Below are 27,844 nucleotides of genomic sequence, written 5' to 3'. Positions count from 1 at the left end.
AAAAGAAAATAGAACATTGTTTCATGTAAGAGATACATCACACTTAAAAGCAAGAATTCTTTATTTCCCAACTATTTGTAATATGAAGAGGATAGAACACTACTCACCACATAGGAGTGGTGCTGAGTTGCTGACAAGCACATTGAAAAAGAATGCAAGATATATTCAGCTTTTGGACTAAGTCTCTCATCGGACATGGAAAACTCACGCTTATTCACACAAGCACAACTCGCACACACATGGCCACTGTTGTCTACAGGTGCTGAGACCCGATCACAGTACAGTTTACTTACTTTCAGTATTTTCTTTTGTAGGATTTGTTTCTATATACAGAATAGCCATGGTTTCTCTACTGTCTAGTTTACATGATCCTTTTTCCACACTTACCTCCCCATAGTATTTTCATGTAATTTACAGATTTCTCGTGGACTGATCTTATTGTAGTGCATTTTAGTGACACCTCTATTGCCTTAACTCATGGTATACGAACATCTAAAATGGGTATGATGATGACATACAATTTACTATTCAAAGAATTAGAACAGACAGATGTTCATTTGACAGACAAAACTATTGTATGGTTAATGAACAAGGTACTGAAGAATGCTCATGAGAACAAATGGTTTCAATGTATCATTCATCTGTGTACTACTGTTATGCTGCTTATGTTCTATTTCAGAAAGAGATAGTGAAGAGTTGGGGATATATGAAGTAGGCTGTACTGATTTTACACATAAATGACCCTTTTGTTTGTGCTTTGCTGTGGGTATTCCTTGATTTCCAACAAGCATTTGACTTAGTACCACCTCAGCCCTTATTATCAAAAGTATGACCATGTGGTATATCAAGCAAAATTTTTAACTGGACCCAGGATTTTTTGGTAGAGAGGGCACTGCAAACTATCTTGGATGGAGAGTCGTTGACAGATGTAGAAGAAACTTTGGGTATACCCCAAGGAAGAATGTCAGGATCCTTGCTCTTCATGTTGTGTATTAATGATCTTGCAGACAACATTAATAGTAATCTCAGACTTTTTGCATGACCATGCAGTCCTCTATAATGAAGTAATGTCTGAAAGAAGCTGTGCAAACATACAGTGAGATCTTGATAATACTGAAAAATAGTGCAAAGATTGGCAGCTTGCTGTAAATGTTCATGAATGTGAAACTGTGCACTCCACAGAATGGGGGAGAGGAAGGTATCTTATGACTATAATAATATCATTGAGTTACTGTTGGAATCGGTCAATTCATACAAATGCATTGATGTAACAAGTTGTAGGAATATGAAGTGGAATGATTGCATAGTCTTAATCATAGCTAAAACAGTTGGCAGACCGTGATTCATAGGTAGAATACTAGAGAAATGCTATCAGTCTACACAGGAGACTTCAAATAAAAGACTCATGTAGCCCATCCTAGATTATTGTTAAAGTGTGTGGGACCCATACGAGATAGGACTAGTAAGGATTTTGAATGGATACAGCACAAGCAGTCACATGTTTGTTTGACCCATGGGAGAGTGTCACAGAGATGCTGAAAAAACTGAGCTGACAGACAATTGAAGATAAAAACAGGCTATGTAATGAGAACTTGCTTAGAAAGTTTCTAGAACTGACTTTAAATGATTGATCTACACATTACTTCAATAGGGATCACAAAGTCAATCTTGGACTAATTGCAGCATGCAGATAGGCATTTAAGCAATCATTCCTTGTGCGATCCGTGTATGAAGGGAATGGGAGAAAGCCCTAATAATTGGCAGAGTGGGACATGTCCTCTGCCAAGCTCTGTGCAGTGTTTTGCAGAGAGTAGGTATAGTTGTAGAGTCTATAACAAGGTTTAAATTGACTTGTGTATCCAACGGAAGCTGTATGTGATAGGTCCTAGTGAACAGAAAATGTGATGATACAAAATATTTTTCATCACTTGTTTTAACACAAAAAATTCTTGAAATGCAGTGTGATGACTGACACACTTCATTAAACACTGGCACTGTGGATGATGCTGTGCTATCCTGTTGTCTGAGCACAAAGACTGTCAGATAAACTATTTCTTTTATGACTTATTATTCGTGCCAGAGACAAATAAAATGCCTGCAGATAGTATATTTACACCATATACACTGTAACATTATAATTTTCTCCTAGGTTAGCAGCAGTGGAAGGTCACAGTGATGTTGTGATCAGCCTTCTGGCCCACGGTGCTGATGTTAACGTATTAGATGCAGACGGACGGAGCACTCTCTATGTTCTTGCTCTTGAGAACAGATTGGCCATGGCAAGGCTGTTATTAGAGGAGGGGAATGCAGATGTTGAAACAAGAGATTCTGAGGTAAATGCCTGTTTGTGATCATATTTTAAATGAATATTATTTCATGAGTTTTCGTAAGTAAACAATTATTGATGGTTGGATTTCCATTTCAAACAGGGTCGTACCCCGTTGCACGTAAGTGCATGGCAGGGACATGCAGAAATGGTGGCACTACTGCTGACTGTTGGAGGTGCAGATGTTGATGCCACAGACAATGAGAACCGTACAGCACTGCACTCGGCTTCATGGCAGGGACATGCGGCCATTGTGCAGCTGCTTCTGGAACATGGGGCAAGACCTGACCACACGTGTAATCAGGGGGCCACTGCACTAGGTAAGCTGATGTAAATATGATCAAGCTGATGTAATTATGATTAAGTGCTCTTCTGTAAGCACTGGAATAAACTAGTCATATTTATAAACTTTGGTGTTAAACCTTTCCAACTCCATGGGAAGTATACATCCCAATGACATAATGATGTTCTATGTTCTTGGTAAACATTACCAGTTCTGATCTCATCTAATATCCAGCATAAGCTTTCAGAACTTGCAGAAGATGTGTTCATTGATACTAAATATGCAATATATCTTTAAAAGAATAAGCTGTCTTCGCTCTTATCCAAAGGCTTTACAGTTTCAGTACAGAGATGGTATTGTTGTCATGTAGTGAAAGGACAGAAAACATGTGGCCATAGTCACAACATAGGACAGTCCCAAAGACAACTCAACACTATTTAGGAAAATGAACACAAACTAAAAGGATACTAAGCTTACCACCTATTGTCACATACAGTGAGTTCATGAAAGCTGCTGATAACTTTGATCATGTATGAGAATGAGAATGCTGTGTGCAGTCAGCTAACATACTCTCAAATGCTGGAATTATTTCCTAATTGACATGACAGTTACTGATGCTTCAGTGTTTTAAGTAGAGAATATCAAGATAACCATCGACTGAGCTTTCTGCTGGGACTTGTGGGACAGTTGATTGGTGGCTTCTTATCTCAGAAATGGAATGGGAGACCACCGGGCTTTCTTAATAAAAAGACATCACTACCAGAGGATGTATGACTTGTCGAAGTATGGGATCAGATGCCTGTTTTGGGGCAGATGTGCAGGCTTACAGGTGGTGTTATTTTTCAGTGAAAGTGAGAAAAATGAAGAACAAGAAATATTGGGCTTTTCATTGAACAGGATTTCTGTAAATTTCAGGGAATATATTTTTCTTATCTTAAATTTGATTTGAAAAAAAGTAGAAACAAACATTTCTAAAATCAGTGAATTTCATATGTATGAAGATACCATACCTTAGTGTGATTAGGAAAAAATTACCCTGAAACAAATTAAATTATTTGTAAACAGCTCACTTTAAATTTCGGTGCAATTATATTTGTTGTATTATTAAAGGTGTTTTATATGTTTATCAACTAATTTCATTGCCTTCCTATATTTGTAAACTAAACCTGTATCATACCTATCCACAAAATTCCAGGTATAGCTGCTCAGGAGGGACATGAAGGCTGTGTCCGTGCACTCCTAGAGCACGGTGCAGATCCTAATCACTCTGATCGCTGTGGCCGCAACGCTCTACGCGTCGCTGCCAAGAGCGGTCATGAGGGTGTCGTGAGACTCCTTGAGGAGTTTTCTATTTCACACAGGACATCACAAGCCAGAAGTACTAGTGGAGGTAAAAGGCCTTTTGGGAAAAAAATGTGTGCTCTCCCCAGTGCCTGTACTCCTCTTCCTCCTCCCTGTCTATTCACTCCTGTGTTCATCTCCATCACTCTCTATCTGTAGTTCCACAATCTCATAACATTATCAGAAAAAGCATCAAGGTTAACTATGTGCAAAAAATGTGTGTATTCAACAATATTATTCCGTTTTGCTAATGAATATAACTGTGTAACGTTTGAGGCTAGCTTGTTAGTCTTACAACACTGATCTGAAGTGCCTATCCAGAAATTACCGTTATATGCACTTGAAGAAGACAGTGATAAAATGCAGTAATACCACACACAGTATCCCATTTGTATTCCAGCCATGAAATGAATAGATACCTTACTGTAATTTCGTATCATTATTCTTGTATCTTCATCAGACATCGTCATATTGAATCTTACATCTCTCTGCTTACTCAATATTTGATTTCATTAACTGTTTTTATCATAGTTTTGAATATTTAAACAGTAAAAAATCTACCCGATTTCCTTGTTGAATGCAATCAAACCATTCATCTCAAATGAAAAATTAAATAATTACCCTGTAACTGATTGCACTTTTTTCCCAAATTTGTATAAAAATAGATCACATAGTTTTCTTCTGTCAAGTAGGAGTTATTTTGTTCATTATTTTAATCTTTTGTCTATCACAGACAGTTTCCTTGCATGCCAAAGAAATTTTATTACTATGCTGGTTTAGAATAATCATCTTTTAACCTTAGCTGTGTGAAATGAAAAATAATTCTATTAGTTGAGGAGAGTAAGCATTGAGAATATAATATTCAGATTCAAATTATTTGTTATTAGACACTTCACTCATTGGAACTGTTTTCCTCTCATTAGAACTCACAGGTTCACATGCCAATAAATGTGGTGTAGAAAACACACACATTCTGCCACCAATATTGTACCCTGAGGTGACAAAAGTCATGGGATAGCAATATGCACATATAAAGATGGCAGTATTATCACATACACACGGTTTAAGAGGTCAGTGCATTGGCAGAACTGTCATTTGTACTCAGGTGATTCATGTGAAAAGGTTTTGGATGTGATTATAGCTGCACAATGGGAACTAACAAACTTTGAATGTGGAATGGTAGTTGGAGCTAGATGCATGGGGCATTCCAGTTTGGATATTGTTAGGGAATTAAACATTCTGAGATCCAGTGTCAAGAATGTGCTGAGAATACCACATGTCGTGCATTACCTCTAATCGTGGACAATGCAGTGGCTGGCAGCCTGCACTTAATGACCAAGAGCAGTGGCATTTGTATAGAGTTATCAGTGCTAACAGACAAGCAACACTGTGTGATGTAATGGCAGAAATCAATGTGGTATGTACGACGAATGTGTCTGTCAAGCTAGTGCGGTGAAATTTGGTGTTAACGGGTTATGGGAGCAGATGACCAATGCGAATGCCTTTGCTAACAACACATCATCATCTGCAGCACCTCTCCTATGTTCGTGATTACATCAGTTGGATCTGAGAGGGCTGTAAAACCATGATCTGGTCACATGAGTCACGATTTCAGATGGTAAGAGCTGATGATAGGGTTTGAGTGTGACGCAGACCTCACGAAGCCATCGACCCAAGTTGTCAACAAGGCACAGTGCAAACTGGTGGTGCCTCCATAATTGTGTGGGCTATGTTTACGTGGAATGGACTAGGTCCTCTGGTCCAAATGAACAGATCATTGACTGAAACTGGTTATATTCGGCTACATGGAGACAATTTGCAGTCATTCAATGCTGGACTTTTTATGGATGATAGTGTGCCATGTCACCATGCCACAAGTCTTCGCAGTTGGTTTGGATAACACTCAGGGCAATTTGAGCAAATGACTTGGCCAACCAAATTGCCCAACATGAATCCAATCAATCATTTATGGGACATAATCAAGAGGTCAGTTCATGAACAAAGTCCTGCACCAACACTACTTTCGCAATCACGGGCAGCTGTAGAGGTAACATTGCTTGATATTTCTGCAGGGGATTTCCAGTTGAGTCTGTGCCACGTCGAACTGCTGTGGTACACTTTGCAGGAGGTGGTTTGACACGATGTCGGGAGGTATCCCATGACTTTTGTCATCTTTAGTGGGGTAAATACGAAATAAAAGGCACAGTCCCTGGGCTCATGATTGAAACACAACAGCAAAGGAGGCTGAACAAGGAATTTCACTTAAATGAAGATAGTGTCAATTTGTATCCAGTGTGTGATAATACTTTGAGAGAGAAATGGAAAATGGGAGACCTCCCATATCAGTTCCCAAAGTATTCGTACAAACAGTCAACAGTCAGCTTGACGTGTGCAAGTAGAATGGTTGTGTGTATTACTATCAAGGAAAAATAAGAGAAAAATGTCAATGAAACAGGACTTCCATGTCTTGATACATGAGATAAGAGGAGGAATGTTCAGAAATGCATAGCAAATGTGATTCCCCGTGATTTATACAATTATTATCATAATTGTAGAAAGCATTCATTTTATGTAAGTTTTTACCGTATTGCATGAATCTTAACCATTTGGAAACGGTGAACTTCACTGAGTCTTGATTTTATACACAAAATGAATTCAGACCACAAAATGTTTATGGAACAAGAAAACACAGCTGCATGATGATACATATTTTTATGAGAAATAAAAGATACTAATTTTGAGTATATGATTTGGATTTTAAGTAATATACAACACATTGTGAGACTGTTGTCAGGATGAGGAAAGAAAAGGGGTGACTTAAGTTTGTGACTCAGATAGTGACCATGATGAACAGTTTAGCAGTCACTGCCACATACTGATGACCTTCATTTTCTTAAATAATTGCATATTTTGAAGTTGTGGGTGGTTGGTACATGAGACCCGCCAGCCTCCTGTTGTCTTGTTGACCCTTACAAACAGTGTCAACAAAAGACATATGTTCTCATATTTTACCTCTGGTGATCCCAACATAGATCTGGGAGACACACAGATTTACATAACAGCATGCATTACCACCCATAGCCAGGAAGCACAGTAGTGGCATGTGGCAAAGTGAATTAACAAATAGTTTCAATCAGAGTATGATGATTTTTCAGTGTAGATTCCATCTTCAAGAAACTACTTACGTAGACAATGACGTTACTATCTTTGTTAATGTGGCAGGTGGCAGCAGCAGTGCAACCTCGCTGACTTCGGGTTCAACAGCAGAGACGAAACCTTCCTCGGCGGTGCTGTGCCCTCCGGGGCCGGGGCCTTGCCGAAGTTGCTCACCTGTCGAGTCTCCGGACTCTGGCAAGCGGCGCTCCTTTGTGTCACTTGGTAACAACTCCAGCAACAGCAAGTCCAGCAGCAACTTCACTGGCTCTACAAAGAGCTCGCAGAGATCCCAGGAGCCTGGGGCTGCTGGTGGTACGAGCACTGCTAGTACTGCTTTAGGAGCTCCGTCTACACCGATGCAGCATCCTCAACATCAGGTAATTGTGTAGCCACTAGTACAGTGAACTAGTTTCCTGGATAATGAGCCATTACCATTTAAATTACATTATTGTGACAGTAATATGTGCAGGATAGTTCTAATCTCAGTACATATCGAAAGCTTGTATTTCACTTCTGCAATCTTTAGATTCTAACACTGTCTTTTGAATACGTTTTGTTCTGGATGGCGGATTACAACCACAAACTGTGATGAACTACTATACATGCAGCTGATTATAATGCAGTATGGGGAAGTACTGGGTAGAATACAAATAACGGAAGGGTAAATATAACCCTCATGTAGATGAAGTGTCAAACACTCAACAGGCACAACTATGCACAAAAGTGTGGCTCCAATATCCAAGCTAACAACATTATTCCGGTACTGCAGCCTAACTTTTGTGAATGGTTCTAAGGTGGAGTGGGACCTTAGGATTAAGGACATGGGGAGGAGGTGGAAGGGGTGGTGAGAAGAGTGGCTGATGGCTGGGAGCGAGAGGCAGCAAGGGAATGTTTTAGGAATGTGGCAGTGGTGAGCTGAGTCTGGTGCAGGCACAAGAAGTTGTGTGTGGCACACAGTGATATGTAGGATTGGAGTGGAAGAATTGTGGGGGTGGTGATACGTAGAGCACAGGAAAAGAGAGAGAGGGGTAAGTATAAGTGTAGATTAATGATGTGATGTGACAGGAATAGAAATGGACGTGGGACAAGCATTAGCAGAATTCACACAAGGAGGATTGAGTAACCAAAAGATATATCGTGAAGAAAATGCTCTATTACACACATGGAATGGAGAAAAATATTGAAGCACCAAAGATGCACAAAACATGACCATGCTTAATAAAATGTAGGGAATGTGTTGGCATTTAATGCAGCTTTCAGTCATCTCGAAATGGATAAATTCATGTGCTGTATGGTTTTTAAGGAAATCTTATACCCTTCTTCCTGCAAGACAGTGGCTGGTTCACTTAAGGACGATGGAGGTGGATGGCAATTGTGCACCTTTCTCTCCAAAGTATAAACCACAAAGGCTGAATAACATTGAGATCTGGTGAGTCTGGTTGCCAGGGGAGATGCAACAATTCCTCCTCATGCACACAAGAAAACAATGTGAGCTGTCTGAAATGGGGCCCTACTGTCTTGGAATACAGCATCACCATTTCAGAATGAACATTGTACCATAGGATGGACCTGATCAACCAAAATGGTTGCATAATCCAGTAATGTATTTTGCATAGTATCAATGGGATCACAGAATACTATGATACCGCTATCCATATCTTCACCAAGCCCCTTCCTTGTTTCGCTCTTGGGATGCAAACTCAGTCAGAAGCTGGAAACAGTGTGAAACAAGAATCGTCTGACCAAATGACATTCTTCCATTGCTCCATACCCCAGTTTTTATGGCTTCGGCTGCACATTTTCCTTTTACAGGCATTTGCGTCTCACACGAGTTATTTTGGAGTTTCAGCTCATCCTGCAGTTCCCTGTTTATTAAACTTCCTTTATGTTGTTTTAGTGCTGACAGACTTCATGAATGTGACATTCATTTATGCAATGCCTTTTCAATCTCTTGTTCCCTTATTTTTTGTCACAATCCTCTTCAGTGACTATCTGTAATGGTCACCCAATGCACACTTTTGTCCACTTTGTGACTTCCCAGATGATGTTTTCCTGCTTTTCCTGTATGTAGTATAGCCAACACCCTTGCCACAGTGGAAACATCAGTCCATGCCAGATCACCAAAGTTCAGTGCTGTTGGGCTTGGCTAGCACTTGAATGGGTGACAGTGTGGTCTGCCGAGCACTGTTGGCAAGCGGAGTGCACTCAGCCCTTGTGAGGCAAATTGAGGAGATGCTTGATTGAGAAGTAGTGACTCTGGTCATGAAAACGGACAACGGCTGGGAGAGCGGTGTGATAACCACATGCCCCTCCTCATCCGCATCCAGTGTTCAATAGGCTGAGGATAACACGGCAGTTGGTCAGTACCACAGAGCCGTCCAAGGCTTCTTTGGACAGAATTTAGTTTTAGTTCGGTATGTGGTATGAATTTTCAATGTGGTGCCTGTTGAAACACCAAACACTTCAGCTACCATTGTTATAGAAGCAGCCACTGTCCAAGCACCAACAACTTGCCCACATTTGAAATCACTTAACTCCAGCATAATGCACTCACAATTACACATAACATTCTTCTGACCATAACTGACAGTTGTAACATATTGAGGACACTGCACATGTGCCGTTTATGGTCAAATACAACTGCACAACCAGCAGACTTGGTTAGCATCTGCATACATGTTGAAACATGCATTTTCCACTGTGTTTACACATTTTTGTCCAACCACCCTATTTCAGAGATACTGGTATTGGATGCGGAGGATCCAGATGGTCTAGGTGGTGGTGCAACCAATGAATTCATTCTTGTTGTGCTTGTCTGTGTTTTATCCCCCAGTTTGGTATTGGACATTCATTTGAGGGACAGCTGGTTGGTGGTCATGCCTGTGTAAAAAGCTGTGTAAAAGTTTCAGCACAATTGGTGTATAACATGACAGCTTTCACAGACAGTCATTCCTCTGATAGTTTAGGACGTGCCTGAGTTGTGACTGAAAGAGGATTTCCTGATGGGGAGGGGGAAGGGTTGAACAAGGCAGGTGTAAAGACTAGGTCTTCCACAGGAAAAGGGTTTCGGATGGCTCCACAGGCATTAGGATGGACCAGGCTATTTCATAGCTTTGGTGGACAGCAGAATACAACTTTGAGAGAGATGAGAAGTATTATGGGAAGGACGTTTCTCATTTCTAGTAAAGTCATTGTGAAGGATGTGGTTAAGTTGCTCCAGTCCAGGGAAGTGTTGGGTAATGATGTGTACTTCTTTGCAACTGATTCATTAGGACAGATGGTGGATTAGGCCAAAGTGTGGACATGGCATGGAAGGTCTGCTTGCATACTAGTTTGGAGGGCTGATTTTCTTAGAAAGAGAAAATGAAAAAGATATAATAGTTACAAGCAAATGAGGCATGCTTTCCTAATATGTGTACATATTTTTTACAGTACATAATATTTCTGTGCCAGATCAATAGTCACAGATCATTGTTGCCATTGTGATTCAGTTTAGTTTATGATTCTGTCATCAAGTCTACTTCTGTGGCAGTTGTGAGAGCAGGGTGGCCAACTGCCACATGAGAGGCACAGGTTCAGTTCTTGGTAAGGTGCAGAAATTTACCTTGGTGAGACCCAGCCTTGTGAGAATTATTGAGGAGATATGCATTGGATTGTCTACATCAGCTATAATGAGGGTAGTCTTGTGAACACCTGTCTTCCCATTACTGCTGTTCATACACTAGGCAGAATGTGACTTGGTTTTGGGTAGCTGATAGCCCATTATATTCCGAGACATTAGGACATGAAATTTTAATTTTTATCTGTGGGGCTTTGACAACCATTTCCTGATACATCTTCTCCCGTTGTTATTTTTGGGGTCTTCTTTGTGCAATGGTTATTTAGTTCTTTTGTTGGCATTTCACCTACAAGAAATGGAAGAGCTAGTGACTTGTGCCAGCAAAAGTAAGGCTAGCAATTACACAAGTCAGCCAAAGATCCTGAGACAAGTGCAGGGAGGCAGCACACAGATTAAATTTAAATTTTAGATACTTCTCACATCATTGCACCATCAAAAGTTTGGCATGAGTCTTATAGCTGTGAAGAGTGTGTACATATGTGAATTTGGAGATGCTCTCATGATTGTTGCTTGCCCCTCTTTGTGTCCTGTGTGTTATCTTGCAAACAATGGGATTGGCACCTATCGCTGTGGTATGAAAACAAAGCGAGAGAAGCAAATTGATAGTCTAATGTAAAGTACTGGAACTTAGAAATGTGAACAAAAAATTTCAAAATTTATAAGAGTATAGAGAGGATACCAAGGAGCAGTCTCTTATGCATCCAATTAGCAATGATTTCATCATTCATTGGCTTAGCCACTGTATAACAACTGTCACCTATGCAGAGTACTGCAAACTTTTTTTTCTGAAGATTTGTTCACTGCTGTTCTCCACACTAATCTATCCTGTGCAACTACTGTAGATAGTTACTGCAGCCTCTATCCATATGAACCTACTTACTTTATTCAAGCCTAGGTTTCCCTCTGTGATTTCCACCCTCTCATTTCTCTCCATTACCACATGAACTATTCCTTGATGCTTCATCATGTGTCCTTTCAGCACTACCCTTCTTTTGAGTCAGTTTGCAATATAGTACTTATAAAAAACAATCCAGTCTTCTGACCTTACCTTGTTCCTCATACACACCATATGTTGTCAACATTAATAGAATTCTGTGCTGGTGCATAACAGAATGTGAAAATAGTTACAGGGAAGCACACAAAGAAATAAAAATTTCACAAATACAGTCATTTGTGTAACATTAATAACAACATGAACTGCAACAATGTAGATAAAATATTAGTTAGCCGTTAATCTAGCCATTCATGGGAGTCTAAAATCAGTTGTCAGCTCTGTGTAAAATTATATGTATGAGAGCTGACCAACAAAGACTGAGACTGATTTTTTTCAAAGATGTTTATTACTCCAATACAAAGTTTACATGATATTTTTCAAAGTACTCACCTCCTACTTGAATGTACTTTTTGTAGCAGCTCTGCCAGTCCTCAGACACATTATGCAGCCCATTTTTGTCCGGTACGTGAAAATCTTCTCACTTTTCTTGATCACGTCAGGAATTCTCAAATCGAATGGCCTGAAGCTTTGTCTTTAGCGATGGGAATAAAAAGAAATCACAGGCTGTAAGATCAGGGCCATGAGGTGTATGCAGACTCAGTTAATGTTGAATTGAGCCAGAAACTGCATGATTTGATTTGTGGTGTGAGACTATGCATTGCTGCGATGAGTCACAACCCCATCTGAGAAAGATCTGATCATTTCCTTGGAATGTGCTTACTTAATTATGAGAGTACTGATCAACAACTTCTATTTTAGCTACTATATTTGTTTGTGTGCTGCATAATTTATACAGTGTGATTTTTTTCACTGTGTACAACCTCTAGGGACTGATAGATGAGAGGATATGGAATAAAAAAGGTTTAATGATCTTATGTTCGGAAATGCATGGTTTCCATGCTAGAGACCATTTATTCAGTAATACAGTATTACAGAGACTGCAGTCTAATACACACTGCACCATGCAGCCACAGTTACAGTAGGAGCTGACAATGGTTTCCATGTGCCTCAGTGCATGCATGTTCATGCCATAGCATGCCTTGTCTCACACATTCACATCAGCCAGGCTGCATCCGAACTGTGTCAATGGCAGCATGAATACTCTGCCCCAGTGTCTCCACTTCTGAAATGGGCTCTGCATACACAGTATTTTTGAGATGGCCCCATAACTAGAAATCGCACTGGTTGAGATCTGGTGAATGAGCAGGCCAAGCAGCTGGACCCCCTTGTCTGATCCATCAACCAGAGAAGACAACTGAAATGCATCTGAATGTTAATGGTGAAGTGGGCTGTAGCACTAACATGTAGCAGCCACATAACCCTTCAAATCATCAGTGATACTTCTTGCAGTAGGGGATGGCAAAGTCCCCTGCAAGAAATGCCAGTAGTTCCGGCCTGTTAGGCAACATGGAAGGAGGACTGGTCCCAAACTGTGATCACCAATTATTCAGGCCCACGTATTCTGGCTTCACCGATGCTGATGATTCGCTGTCACCATATCATGGGGGTTCTGCATACTGTCTCACAGATGACTTATGAAAGTTGAAGATACCTCTCAGACAAATGACGAAACACTGTTGCAAACATTGAATGCTGTGGTTGTTGTTGGTGGAGATAGGTCTCCCAATCCAACCTTGCTGCCCACTGCCAGTTCCCATTTGCCTTTCCATAAGTAAACACCGTGTCGGCAAGCTCTTGATTTGAATATGGAACCATTATGCACAATGCCGTATTACATCCACTACAAGCTAAGTCAGTAAGAGAAGTGAATTGGACATAACATTACCAATTACTATGGCAGGAGAGGGTGCATTTCCAGACATTAGTTAATCAGACCTTTTTTGTTCCATATCTTCTCATTGATCAATCCCTAGAGCTCGTACACAGTGGAAAAAGTCACTTTGTATACGACTATGATAGTTGTCACACAGCCTGTACTAATGTGTTGTATGCAGCTGTAATAGTATTGTGAGGGGAACTGCATGCTGGTAAATCATACCATGACAGTCAAAAAATGTGGCTACCATCACTCTCTGTAGAGATGGAACAACTTTCACCTTTTTTTTTTTTGTGTTGGAATATGTGATGATTTCCACACTGTGCCGGCTTGTTTTCCTTCAGATCATAATGATGCAGTCATGAGTGTCACCTGTGATAACCGATTCCAGAAATGCATAAAAGAGAAGTTGCAGAGGCACAGCACCACATGGCTTGTCTCCATTCACATAGCCTTCTGTTCTTGAGTCAACAGGGGTGGCAGCCAATGGGCACAAATAGGGGTCATACAGAGATGATCATGCAGAATTGTAAAGACACTTCTCAATACTTCACTATGTTACATAATGTTGTTCGCTGATCCTCACAGACAGCCACAGCAACTGTGTTGATGGGGACTTCAGTCAAAGCAAAAGCCAAAGCACCAGGCCCACATTAATTAACACAGACAAGTCAGCCTTCTTTGAAGTCCTTGAACCACCTAAACACCGTTGCACAATGTAGTGCATCTCCGCAGATGCTTGCTACAGCTTTCTGTAAGTATCAGTGGCTGCAAACTTTAAATGAACACACAATTTTACTGCACCGTACTTTTCATCTTGTGTTACCTCCAATGTTTGGTATGTGAAATGCAAAATGTGTCTACAAATTAGCGCTTTACTACCAATGTACTGATAAGAGTGCTGCAGCACCTATGGACATTTATACATAAAAATCATCTCTTTTGAAATATTCACAGTACTGACAGAAAACTATCATGGAGGCAACAGGCAAATATTAGTCTCAGTCTTTGTTGATCGGCGCCCATAGGTTGTCAACTAGTGGCAGTTGGGTTTCCTGAGTGAGTGAGAACCTATAGTTTACAAAAAACTAATTTAACATTTATTGATGATGATCTTATGGAAAGCCACACTAATGATAAAAAATTAGATGTTCTAGGATCTTAACTTAATTGTTGGAAAAGGCAGATTGCTACTGAACCAAATTACAGACAGGCACTATTAAGGCACTTGACGCGTCTTCTTTGCAGGAAGTAGCAATCTGTCATTTCCTACATGTTGATATTCCTACATGGAGTCTCCATTGTTTAATATATGCATGCATTTATGTAAATTACATAATTATGACAGTGCTGACCAACAACTTCTATTTTATCTACTATGCTTCTTTGTGTGTTGCATAATTTATATACAATTATTTTAGTTGCCACCCAAGGATTGCCTCAAGAACCTTAAAGCCCATCTCAAAATAAATATTGTTACCATACGTGGCAGAAGATTTAGGCAGAGATTTAGGAACCAGGTTTTAAATTGTAAGACATTTCCAGGGGCAGATGTGGACTCTGACTACAATCTATTGGTTATGAACTGTGGATTAAAACTGAAGAAACTGCAAAAAGGTGGGAACGTAAGGAGATGGGACCTGGATAAACTGAAAGAACCAAAGGTTGTACAGAGTTTCAGGGAGAGCATAAGGGAACAATTGACAGGAATGGGGGAAAGAAATACAGTAGAAGAAGAATGGGTAGCTTTGAGGGATGAAGTAGTGAAGGCAGCAGAGGATCAAGTAGGTAAAAAGACGAGGGCTAGTAGAAATCCTTGGGTAACAGAAGAAATATTGAATTTAATTGATGAAAGGAGAAAATATAAAAATGCAGTAAATGAAGCAGGCAAAAAGGAATACAAACGTCTCAAAATTGAGATCGACAGGAAGTGCAAAATGGCTAAGCAGGGATGGCTAGAAGACAAATGTAAGGATGTAGAGACGTATATTACTAGGGGTGAGATAGATATTGCCTACAGGAAAATTAGAGAGACCTTTGGAGATCAGGGAACCACCTGTATGAACATAAAGAGCTCAGATGGAAACCCAGTTCTAAGCAAAGAAGGTAAAGCAGAAAGGTGGAAGGAGTATATAGAGGGTCTATACAAGGGCGATGTACTTGAGGACAATATTATGGAAATGGAGGAGGATGTAGATGAAGATGAAATGGGGGATAAGATACTGCGTGAAGAGTTTGACAGAGCACTGAAAGACCTGAGTCGAAACAAGGCCCCCGGAGTAGACAACATTCCATTGGAACTACTGACGGCCTTGGGAGAGCCAGTCCTGACAAAACTCTACCATCTGGTGAGCAAGATGTATGAAACAGGCGAAATACCCTCAGACTTCAAGAAGAATATAATAATTCCAATCCCAAAGAAAGCAGATGTTGACAGATGAGAAAATTACCGAACAATCAGTTTAATAAGCCACAGCTGCAAAATACTAACACGAATTCTTTACAGACGAATGGAAAAGCCGTAGAAGCCGACCTCGGGGAAGATCAGTTTGGATTCCGTAGAAATACTGGAACACGTGAGGCAATACTGACCTTACGACTTATCTTAGAAGAAAGATTAAGGAAAGGCAAACCTACGTTTCTAGCATTTCTAGACTTAGAGAAAGCTTTTGACAATGTTGACTGGAATACTCTCTTTCAAATTCTAAAGATGGCAAGGGTAAAATACAGGGAGCGGAAGGCTATTTACAATTTGTACAGAAACCAGATGGCAGTTATAAGAGTCGAGGGGCATGAAAGGGAAGCAGTTGTTGGGAAGGGAGTAAGACAGGGTTGTAGCCTCTCCCCGATGTTATTCAATCTGTATATTGAGCAAGCAGTAAAGGAAACAAAAGAAAAATTCGGAGTAGGTATTAAAATCCATGGAGAAGAAATAAAAACTTTGAGGTTCGCCGATGACATAGTAATTCTGTCAGAGACAGCAAAGGACTTGGAAGAGCAGTTGAATGGAATGGATAGTGTCTTGAAAGGAGGATATAAGATGAACATCAACAAAAGCAAAACGAGGATAATGGAATGTAGTCGAATTAAGTCGGGTGATGCTGAGGGAATTAGATTAGGAAATGAGATAAAGTAGTAAAGGAGTTTTGCTATTTGGGGAGCAAAATAACTGATGATGGTCGAAGTAGAGAGGATATAAAATGTAGACTGGCAGTGGCAAGGAAAGTGTTTTTGAAGAAGAGAAATTTGCTAACATCGAGTATAGATTTAAGTGTCAGGAAGTCATTTCTGAAAGTATTTGTATGGAGTGTAGCCATGTATGGAAGTGAAACATGGACGATAAATAGTTTGGACAAGAAGAGAATAGAAGCTTTTGAAATGTGGTGCTACAGAAGAATGCTGAAGATTAGATGGGTAGATCACATAACTAATCAGAAGGTGTTGAATAGATTGGGGAGAAGAGAAGTTTGTGGCACAACTTGACCAGAAGAAGGGATCGGTTGGTAGGACATGTTCTGAGGCATCAAGGGATCACCAATTTAGTATTGGAAGGCAGTGTGGAGGGTAAAAATCTAAGAGGGAGACCAAGAGATGAATACACTAAGCAGATTCAGAAGGATGTAGGTTGCAGTAGGTACTGGGAGATGAAGAAGCTGGCACAGGATAGAGTAGCATGGAGAGCTGCATCAAAACAGTCTCAGGACTGAAGACCACAACAACATGTGGCAGAAAGATTTAGCCTTCGTATTAAACGCTGTTGTTATTATCAACTGTCTTAATATATTTTAAAAAGCAACATAGTCCGATTAAGAATGTAATCACTTACAATGGTGCATGGTCATCCTTGCAGGCTGTACTGTCATTCACGCAACAACTACAACAGTGTTCGAGGGGTACGAGAACCCGCCCACTGAGCCGGCTGCTGTCACCACTGCAGTCGGAGCCCCAGAGCCCAATCTACGCTTCACCGCCCCATTCGCCTCTGAGTGACGTGGCGGTGCCTAGCTCTCCCCTTGCCCTGAACCCCGCAGCTCTTGCACCACAGCACCAGCAGTTGCCGCTTCAGCAGCAGCAGACAGGGCTGCACAAGGGAGGCCTGCTCACGACGTAAGCACTGTGCATTTTTAAATATATACTGTTATGTTGTCTTTGCTGATTCTCAAACTTCAATTTAATTTGTAGGATATGTATATGTAATAATAGAAGCACAAGAGCTGGCAAATAGCTCACTCTTTCAGCTTCAGTGTAACATTTTTTGTAAGCACAGCATGTCTGGGAGTGAAATGATAAACAAAACAGACATGGTTTTCTGAATTCATTCTCTGTGTTGCATTGTGAAGTATCTGTGTGATTGAGTTGTGAAAGTGCACACAGTAATTATTGCAGCCCAGTAGATTGGAAATAACAACTCATTTGTTCTTGATGCGATTAGAAGAAGAAATAATACTACAGGTAATGGTACAGCTCTGATATGATTTACAGGATGAGCTAATCCTATCAAGTCACTGTGTGGAAGGTGCAAGGTAAAACTGTAGCACATTGAGACATAGAATGAAGCTTAGGTCTGCGAGTCAGGATCCGTCGAGAGATTACTTCTCAGGTTGGTGGAGGTTTACCCTGATCAGGAGTGTCCACTGACTGAGGGTCCATGGAGCAGTCCGCATAATTGCTTGGCGTAATTCCTAATGATGAGTGGCATATCAGAGGCTGTGCACTGGCCAAAGTACTGCCATGGCAGAGGTGTACAGTGTGATGGGGGATAGTCCCACACTGGCTGGGAATGTTGACAGATAGTGAGAGCAGTGACTGCACTGGTAGCGCCCCAAGTCTAGCTGTGTTGTATTCATCGTTGCTTCCTTGCTGCTCTGGACTGTTGCGGCTATAGCTTGCCTGTTGAGGTTGTGGATCGCCTGTAGATGCCTGAGCAGAAAGTGGACAATGTCTGACACTGGACCACCCACCATGCATGGGTGGGTTGCAGTTAGTCATATTGGAGTAGAAATGCAGACACCACATCCTTTCTTCCTTGTGGAGAAGATAGTGGAGCCATCTAGCTTGTAGCCAAAAATCCTGCACATTGGTGTTTACCTCCATCTACATCAATATTCTGCAAACCACCAGTTGGTGTGTGACAGGGTATTTCTGGTACCACTAACTGATCTCCCCCCCCCCCCCCCCCCCCTTCCTTGTTCCATTTGTTAACATTGCATGGGAAGAATGATGATTGGTAGGCCTCTGCAGTAGTTCTATTTCTTGAATTTTTTTATTGTCAGCATCTTACGAGATGTATGTGGGAGGAAGTAATATGTTGTCCAAATCTTCTCAGAAAGTATTCTCTTAAAATTTCAATAGCAAACCTCTCCATGGAGCACAGTGCCTCTCTTGGTAGTGTCACAACTGGAGTTTGTTGAGTTTCTCCGTAATGCTCTCACATGGGCTACACCAGAGGCATTTAACTCATGACCTGTGGGCAACATGCAGCCCAGAGCAAGTTTCAGTGTGCCCCAAGAAGTGAGCATCCACATGAATGGTAAAAAAATTCAAAAAATTCTATTTATATAAAGTTACAACAGATTGCATTTTCAATTTGAAACTCTCACCACATGATGATTCTCTCTCTCTCTCTCTCTCTCTCTCTCTCTCTCTCTCTTTCTCAGCAGTAGTTATCATTAGTGTTAAGTTCACTATGTGCAGCCCAAAAAATACTAGTCTTCTTGCAGTGTGCCCCAGGTAAGATAAAAGGTTCGACACCCTGGGACTAAACGATCCAGTGGTGAAACTTTTCTCTCTTTCTTGGATATTACCTCTCTCTCTTCCTACAGTTCTACCTAGTAAGGATCTCAGACTGATGAACAGTACTCAAGAAGTGGACGAACAAGCACCTCGTAAGCCACTTCTTTAGGGGTTGCATTGAATTCCCTTAAGATTCTTCCTGTGAATCTTTCTGGGACCTGCTTTTCTTGCTATTAGTTTTATAGGGTCTTTGCACTTTTAAGTCACTTTGGATAAATGCTCCTAAATATTTTGTGACTGTTACTGTTTCCAGCATGTTGTCATCAATAAAGTAGTTATACAGTAGTGTATTTCTTTTCCTGTGAATGCACAACATTTTATACTTATTTAGCATCAACTGCCAGTCTATGGACTGTTCATCAATCCTGTGTAGGTCCTTCTGCAAATCATTACTGCCTTCTGGCATTGGTACCTTCTTATAGACAACAGTATCATCTGCGAACAGTCTAAAAGAGCTTACGACCCATTCTTCTAGATCATTTTTATATGTTGTAAACAGTAATGATCCCATCACACATCCTTGGGGAATTCCGGTAATTGCTTTTAGATCTGTCGATTTTTTTCTGTTAAGAGTGACATGTTGAATTCTCTCTAAAAGGAAGTCTGGAATCCAGTCACAAATATGGTGTCAGAATGACATTTTCACTCTGCAGCAGAGTATGCGCTGGTAAGAAACTTCCTGGCAGAGTAAAACTGTGTGCCGGACCAAGACTCGAACTCAGGGCATTTGCCTTTTGCGAGCAAGTGCTCTACCATCTGAGCTACCCAAGCATGACTCACGCCCCGCGCTCACAACTTTACTTCCACCAGTACCTTGTCTCCTACTTTCCAAATTTCACAGAAGCTCTCCTGCGAACCTTGCAGGAGTGCTAGTTCTGCAAGGTTATCAGGAGAGCTTCTGTGAAGTTTGGAAAGTACGAGACAAGGTACTGACGGAAGTAAAGCTACGATGATGGGGCGTGAGTTGTGCTTGGGTAGCTCAGATGGTAGAGCACTTGCCCACAAAAGGCAAAGGTCCCGAGTTCGAGTCTCGGTCCAGCACAAGGTTTTAATCTGCCAGGAAGTTTCACAAATATGGTGCGATATTCGGTAAGCTTTTATTTTTTCACTTAAATGGCAGTGCAAGACAGTGCCCAGTACCTTCCTAAAGGCCATGAAAATGGCATGAACTTGGTTTACACTTTTATAAGGTGTATTGAATGATACTTTTGAATTTTTTGTATTTGTGCTGCACTTCCTTATCCTCAGCACTGAATATTTGACATTGTGTACTCGGACACCCTGCAGTTTGTATCCTGTCACTCTTGTTAAAGAAAATTATTTTTCTCAATCGAAAATCCAGGAAGGAATATAAAAATAATGGTTAAAATCATTGTTCTATCTTTCTTAACATTGCTTGTCACAGCTGTAGTCATAGATGATATCAGAGCCTTATGAACACTGACACCCTCCTCTGCATTAACTGATTTGAGAACATTCAGACCTGCTTGTTGCTAGGGGCAACCTTCAAAAATTGATTCTCTAACTAGCTGCTTGAAGTAATTTTTGGACAAGACATTAAGAATCGTGCATGTCTCTGGCACCAGCTTTGATAGCATGACTCTCTCAATCTATACCTGGCAGGTTGAAATTACCTCTATATCAATAGCACAATCAGGAAACTTATCTACAAAAATCCGCAAGTTCTTTCTGAAGTGCTCTGCCACTACAGTGCCAGACACAGGTGGTCTGCAAAAGCATCTGAGTACCAATTTTAACCCACCTTTGATGCTTAACTTCACCCAGATTAAGTGATAGGTGGGATCTGTGATCACATCAATAAAAATTATAAAATTCTTTACAGCAATAAGCATGCCACTGTCATTGGTGACTAACCTATTCTTATGACAAATATTCCAATCTGAATTTATCTAGATAGAGTTTTAGTAGATCTCTACGTGAGCACCATATGTTAGAGGGACTATGTCTTCATTCTTCAACAAATAGTCATAGAGAAAAATGTATAATTGTGGTCAAGACTCAATAAAATGATTCCTGTAAATATTATGGCTATCAGGAAATGTCTCCTCAATAAATGGACTTGTACTGATATAATGGGAATGTACACAGTTATGCTGATAATTTGTTCTTGGTGATAGCTGTGAAATGTAGATCTTGTGGCTAGTAGCTTCTTTAAAAATTGGTGTGCATCCATATGAATTGGCCACTGTTTATTCTATGGCTGTTGATTGGCCATGCAGAGACTAACATGTACCTGTCATTTTATAACTAAGGACTTCTGCCCAACCATCCAGATTTAGGTTTTCCCACATTATTTGTAGGCAGATGTCAGGATTCTCCTTTCAAAAGTCTGGTAGAAATTCCTTCCCCATCCTTATCCAATCCCAAGTTGGATTTCATTTCTAATGTGTGAATCACTGACCACCATTAAAATTTAATATAAGTAATTTCTTTTCCTTCCAATATTGCGGAGATTCTGAGTAGCAGAGAGGCACAACAAAATGACTGTCACAGTTAAAGCTTTCGGCCATTGGCCTTTGTCAACAATAGACACACAAAAGTGTGTGTGCACCCCTCCCACCCCCCAACACACACACACACACACACACACACACACACACACACAAAGAAATTCTCACACACGACTGCAGTCTCAGGCAACTGAAACCACACTGCCATTCTTACATTCCGTCCGGAATTTTCCATTGTTTGATCTTTTCCTATATATGTATTTTCCTATATATGTATTTTCCTATATATATATTTTCCTATGTACAGAGTGAAGCGAAATTCACGCACTCGGGCTTTGAAGCACAACTCACTTGCCAGCGATAATAAAAGGTCTCTAACAAAATTTCTGCTGGCTAATACATCCAGCAGAAAAAGAACGTTAAAGAGTGGCAATTTGGCAACACTGTAGCCACTTGTATGGTAACTACCTCTGTCAGCACATATTCATTGTGCTGTACAGTTGGTGCAATGGATAGAGTTTTGGGTTAGCATGCAGCAGTTTGACAGTTTGATACTGGGTTGAGGCCTATGTTTTTTATTTGGTAAATGTAGTGTAGGTGGTTCTTTATCTGCCATCTTAATCATCAACAGTGATTGCAGTGGGTCCTCTAGAAAACACTTGCACTTACATACTACAATCATAGAAATGGAAGATTAGTCAGCTTTGAAAGAAGTGCTTTTCATGTCGTGGATTTTCACAATTACCTCATCCACTAGATGTGAAACCTGTTTTCTTTGTATCCTCCTCCAATGGTCCCAGAGATTAGTAGCAACTATTATTCCATACATTTGGTTAGGGCCTTAATGTTACCAAAAGGACTGCCAATGTGCTTTGTGAATAATGTCCAAACTTGGTTACTATTTGTATGTGATACCACCATGGTCCCAAGCCTTTCAACACGAGGCTAGTAACCGCATGCTGTTTAGTACGTATTTCAATGCATTGTTGTTATTATTATTATTATTATTATTATTATTATTATTATTATTATTATATCGATGGGATTGTGGAAACATCATGTCTATTACCATTAGGGACACAGTGTAATTCAAAACAGAACATTTCACAATTAGCGATGTCCGTATGAATCATGCAGAACAATGTCTGTTAGAGGGGTAATGTGCATTACATGGAACTGGTGCATCTTTAGCATCTCGAAATTGATATTGTTTTTGTAGTTATTCTGTCCTAAGACAGGTCATTTGCTTCAGCTATATTTCTTATTTGTCTAACCACATATTTTTTATGTTCAGAGTTACAAAATGTTGTAAATTTAGGATACATGTGACATAAGAAACGGCGTATATTACAGTATGAAATGTCAGAATGAAATTAGAAAATAAAAGAATTGCGCCCTAATCCAGGATCGAACCCACGACCTCCTGCATGCTGACCCAAAACTCTATCCTCTGCACCAACTGTGCAGCACAACTACGATGTGCTGATGAAGCTAGTTACCATACATGTGATTACAATGTTGCCAGATTGCCGCTCTGTAACATCCTTTTTCTGCCAGATGCACTCGCTTAATGAAATTTTGTGAGAGACATTTTTTTGTCGCTGGCATGTGAGGAGACTCACTGCGAAGCCCGAGTGCGTGAATTTCGCTTCACCCTGTATATACTCTTTCTGTTTACAGTGTAAAAAATCTTTTCTTTTGTACGTTTATGATATCAACCTCCCCCAACATCACCATACATTTATGATTCAGGTATTACATTAATTGTGAATAATGATGTAGCCCCAGTCTTGGAACTGTGTATATTCACTTTGCCAAAACCATGATGCGTAGGCTCCTCTAAGGAGGTAAATCAGTCTCAGAACCATGCAGTGTAAGCATCGGAACCTGTAGTCAGTGTTGGTGATTTGTGGAATATTGTGCTGTGTTTGAAGTTTGTCTTCCCTAAGCAGGACTTGTTTTTTCGAATTTCTTACAAAACAAGCCTAATGTCATAGGAACTTCAGTTATTATGCTGGTATTTTGATCGATACATCTGTCATTTTCAGATTGCGCTGACTGACTTCACTGCGTGTGCGTGTGCACTCGCATGTGTGTGTGTGTGTGTGTGTGTGTGTGTGTGTGTGTGTGTGTGTGTGTGTGTGTGTGTGTGTATGTATGTATGTATGTAAAATCAAACTGAAGACTATATTTGATAAAAAACGCAGACATATGTTTAAAAATATGTTTTTAGTTATAGTTTTTCAGCTATATCGCCCTCCTTACAGCACAACAGTTTCACAGATAACACTGTGTGTTATGATGACAGATACTTAGCAGTGTAGTTTGATCAGCATTGGTTTCATATGTACTCTTGATTGTGTCTGCAATTCAGTGTGTGCTGTACGCTCATATCCTACACAGCAACACAACTTTGCTTTACAGGACTGCATCCCTAATGGCAGATTCGCACTTTGCACGTGACACGCACATGAGGATAATTCTTGGTAACAGCTCAGGCACTGAGGGACGAGGACCTCCAGGTCTTCTGTCACCTCAGGTTGCATCTGAATGCACAAATTCCAAGTTTGGTGGTGGGTAAGTTGCATGTAATGATGGAGCTGCTACTCAGGACTGTTGTGGTCGTAGCTGGCCTGTAGATGCCTGAGTAGGAAGTGTACAATGCTTGAGCCTGAGCCACCCACCCCACGTGGGTGTGCTGCAGTTGCTGTCATATTGGAGTGGAGGTGTGGACACTGCATCTCTTCTTCCTTGTGGAGAAGATGGCACAGCCATGTTGCTAGTAGCCATAAATTCTGCACATTTGTGTTTATCTACATCTCCACTCTGTACGCCACCTGACAGTATGTGACAGAGGATACTTCTGGTATCACTGACAGACTGACTAATCTCCCCCCCCCCCCCCCCTCCCCTCCCTCCCATTCCCATTTTATTTTCCACTTGTGAATGGCTCGTGGTAAGAATGACTGTTGGGAAGCCTCGAAATGGCAGATACTGAGATAGCAGATCATGGAATGAAAAAACAACTACAGCTGCTTTGCAGTGGAAAGGCATCAGGACCAGACAACATACCCGTAAGATTTTATAGAGATCATGAGAAAGAACATGCTACCCTTCTAGCAGCAATTTATCATTGGTCACTGGAGTAACAAAGGGTACATAGTGACAGGAAAAAAATAGCAATTCATTCCCTTTTTTGTCTAAGAGTCATAGGAGATGCATATAATTGTATGCCGCCACTATCATTGACTCCAATCTGTTATAGAATTACGGAACTCATTCTGAGCTCATGTATTATGACGATCTTTAAGAACAACAATTCTCTTTATAAAATTCAACATGGATTCACTCTGTTCTTCCATCAGATCCCCAACACAGCAGATGTATGTGGGAGAAAGTAATGTGTTCGAAGCTTTCTGAAGAGTATTCTCTCTAAATTTAAGTAGTAAACTTCTGCACAATGAACTATTGCTCTCTTGTAACATCTACCCTTGGAGTTTTTTGAGCATCTCAGTAATGCTCTTGTGCTGGTTAAATGGCCCTATGATGAAACTCTCCTTTCTTTCTTGGATTTATCTCTCTCTTCTATCTGTGTTACCTGGTAAGTGTCTGACTGTCGAACAGTACTCAAGAAGTGGTCGAGTAAGCACCTTGTAAGACACTCTTTAGTGGTGGAATTAAATTTCCTTAAGATTCTTCCTGTGAATCTGTCTGGCTCATGCTTTTCCTACAATTAGATTTATGCAACCATTGCACTTAGTCGCTCTTAATACATGCTCCTAGATTTTTGTGATGGTTACTATTTCCAGCAATTTGTCATCAATAGAGTAGTTATACATTAGTGGACTTATTTTCTTATGAATGCACAATGTGTCACATTTATTTACATTCAGGGTCAACTGCCAGTCCATTGACTGTTCAATCAATCCTCTGTAGGTCCTTCTGCAAGTCATTACTGTCTTCTGGCATTGGTAACTTCGTATAGATAACTGTGTCATCTGCGAACAGTTCAAAAGAGCTTCTAATGCCCTCTATTAGATCATTTATATCCAATGTAAACAGTAATGGTACTGTCACATATCCTTGAAGATTCCAGAAATTGTCTTTACATCTGTTGATTTTGCTCCATTAAGACATGTTGAGTTCTATCTGCAAAGAAGTCTTGAAGCGAATTACAAACCTGGTCCGATATTCAGTCAGATTTAATTTTTTCAATAAATCACAGTGCTGGACCCTGTCAACTGTCTGCTTGAAGTTGAGGACATGTCACCAACTTGACGGCCGACATCTGCTGTGTTGTGGATCTCGTGGAGGAACTGCATGAGCTGAGATGTCTGTCAGCAGAATATGTGTTGAATTTTATTGAGGAAATTGTTGTTCTTAAGGATCATCATAAGACATGTGCGTGAAACAAGTTCCACAATTCTAAAACAGGTGGTTTTTTTTTTTTTTTTTTTTTTTTGCAGTCACTAAGTACCCTTTGTTGCTCAAGTGACCAATGGTAAACTGCTGCTATAACAGGTCCAGTCCTGATGTCTTTGATGTCTTTCCACTCCAAAGCAACTGTAGATGTTGTTCTATTCCATGATCTGCTATCTCAATATCTGCCATTTTGAAGTTCGTATGATAGTTGAAAGGTGGGTCTGTATTACGATCTCCTCCAGTGAAATAATTTTGGAAAACCAAATTCAGTAGTTCAGCCTTATGGCTGTCATTTTCCCTTTGAGTTCTATTATGTTCACTGAGTGGCTGATCAGATGATTTCAAATTGCTTACTTATTTTATATATGAAAAATATTTCTCAAGGTTTTGAGACAGATCGTTTGACAATATTTTACTCTCAAAGTCGTAAAATGCATCTTTCATTGCTCTCCTTATGATCATTTTCGCTTTGCTGGGCTTTTGTTTGGCAACTAAATTTTGATTTCTCTTGAATCTGTGATGAATCTCTCTTTGTTTACATAGCAGTTTTGTAACATGGCTCATGAACCATGGTGAGTCTTCCCATCCCTTAACACATTGCTTGCAACACATTTGCCTAAGGTGTTTTGAATGAAGCTTTTGTATTTTTCCATTTGTCCTCCACAGTTTCATCCTTGATACTGAAGTATTTGATTTTGCCTACTCAGATACCCTGCAATTTGTATCCTGTCATTGTTGCTAAGCAATAATATTTCCCTTCCTTTGTTAACATTCCTTGTAACACCTGTAGTCATAGATGCTGTATGAACACTAAGACCCTCCTCGACATTAACTGATTCGAGAATTTTCCAGGTCTGTTTGTTACTATGGGATCCAAGACGTTACCTTCACCAATTGGTTCTCTAACTTCCTCCTTGTAGTAATTTTCAGACAAGACATTAGAATCATGTTACATGAATCCCTGTCTCTGGCACCAGCTTTGACAGCTTGACTCTCCCAATCAATACCTGACAGGTAGAAGTCGCCCCTATTTTAAAAGCATGATCAGGAAACTTATTGATAAAATTCTGCAAGTTCTCTTTTAAACACTCTACCACTACAGAGCCAGACACAGGAGGTCTGTAAAAGCATGTGATTACCATCTTGACTCACATTTGATGCTTAATTTCACCAAGATTAAATGACATTCGAGATCCATGATAACTTCACTACGTATTAATGAATTCCTTAAATCAGTAAATATACTGTGGTGATTGGTAACTAACCTATTATTATGATAAATATTCCAATCTGAATGTATCTAGATGAGGAAAGATTAGTTTTAGTACATCTCTACGTGAACATCACATGTAGTAGGGACTATGTTTTCATTCTTTAACAAACAATCACAGTGAAAAATATATAATTGTGGTCAAGTCTCAACAAAATGACTCCTCTAAATATTACAGCAATTAGGAAATGTCTCCTCAATAAGGGGACTTGTGTTGATATAATGAGATGGGAGACAGTTACATTAATAGTTGGTTCCTGATGATAACTGTAAAATCTCTTAATTTCTTTCGTTTCTAGGCATCTAATGTGATGTCAGTCAATTCTCTGTGAAATAATAGGCCATTGATACTCTGAATCCCATTTTTTCCTTTTTCAGTCATCTTATACAGG

General features: G+C 40.2%; 1 protein-coding gene across 1 annotated transcript in view; it reads left to right on the top strand.

Moving 5' to 3' along the window:
• The window catches only part of LOC124712338 (ankyrin repeat domain-containing protein 50), a 151,105-nt gene that overhangs the window by 79,647 nt on the left and 43,614 nt on the right, over positions 1-27,844 (top strand). The window contains exons 14-19 of the mRNA XM_047242633.1: positions 2,150-2,333; positions 2,430-2,646; positions 3,805-3,999; positions 7,173-7,483; positions 17,347-17,603; positions 24,185-24,337. Of these exons, the coding sequence (XP_047098589.1) occupies positions 2,150-2,333; positions 2,430-2,646; positions 3,805-3,999; positions 7,173-7,483; positions 17,347-17,603; positions 24,185-24,337 (1,317 nt within the window). The remainder of the gene's footprint in view (positions 1-2,149; positions 2,334-2,429; positions 2,647-3,804; positions 4,000-7,172; positions 7,484-17,346; positions 17,604-24,184; positions 24,338-27,844) is intronic.

The sequence above is a fragment of the Schistocerca piceifrons genome, chromosome 8 (assembly GCF_021461385.2).
Source record: "Schistocerca piceifrons isolate TAMUIC-IGC-003096 chromosome 8, iqSchPice1.1, whole genome shotgun sequence".
Classification (NCBI taxonomy): domain Eukaryota; kingdom Metazoa; phylum Arthropoda; class Insecta; order Orthoptera; family Acrididae; genus Schistocerca; species Schistocerca piceifrons.
Note: the sequence above shows the minus strand (reverse complement) of the source record. Positions and strands in the feature narration are given on the sequence as shown.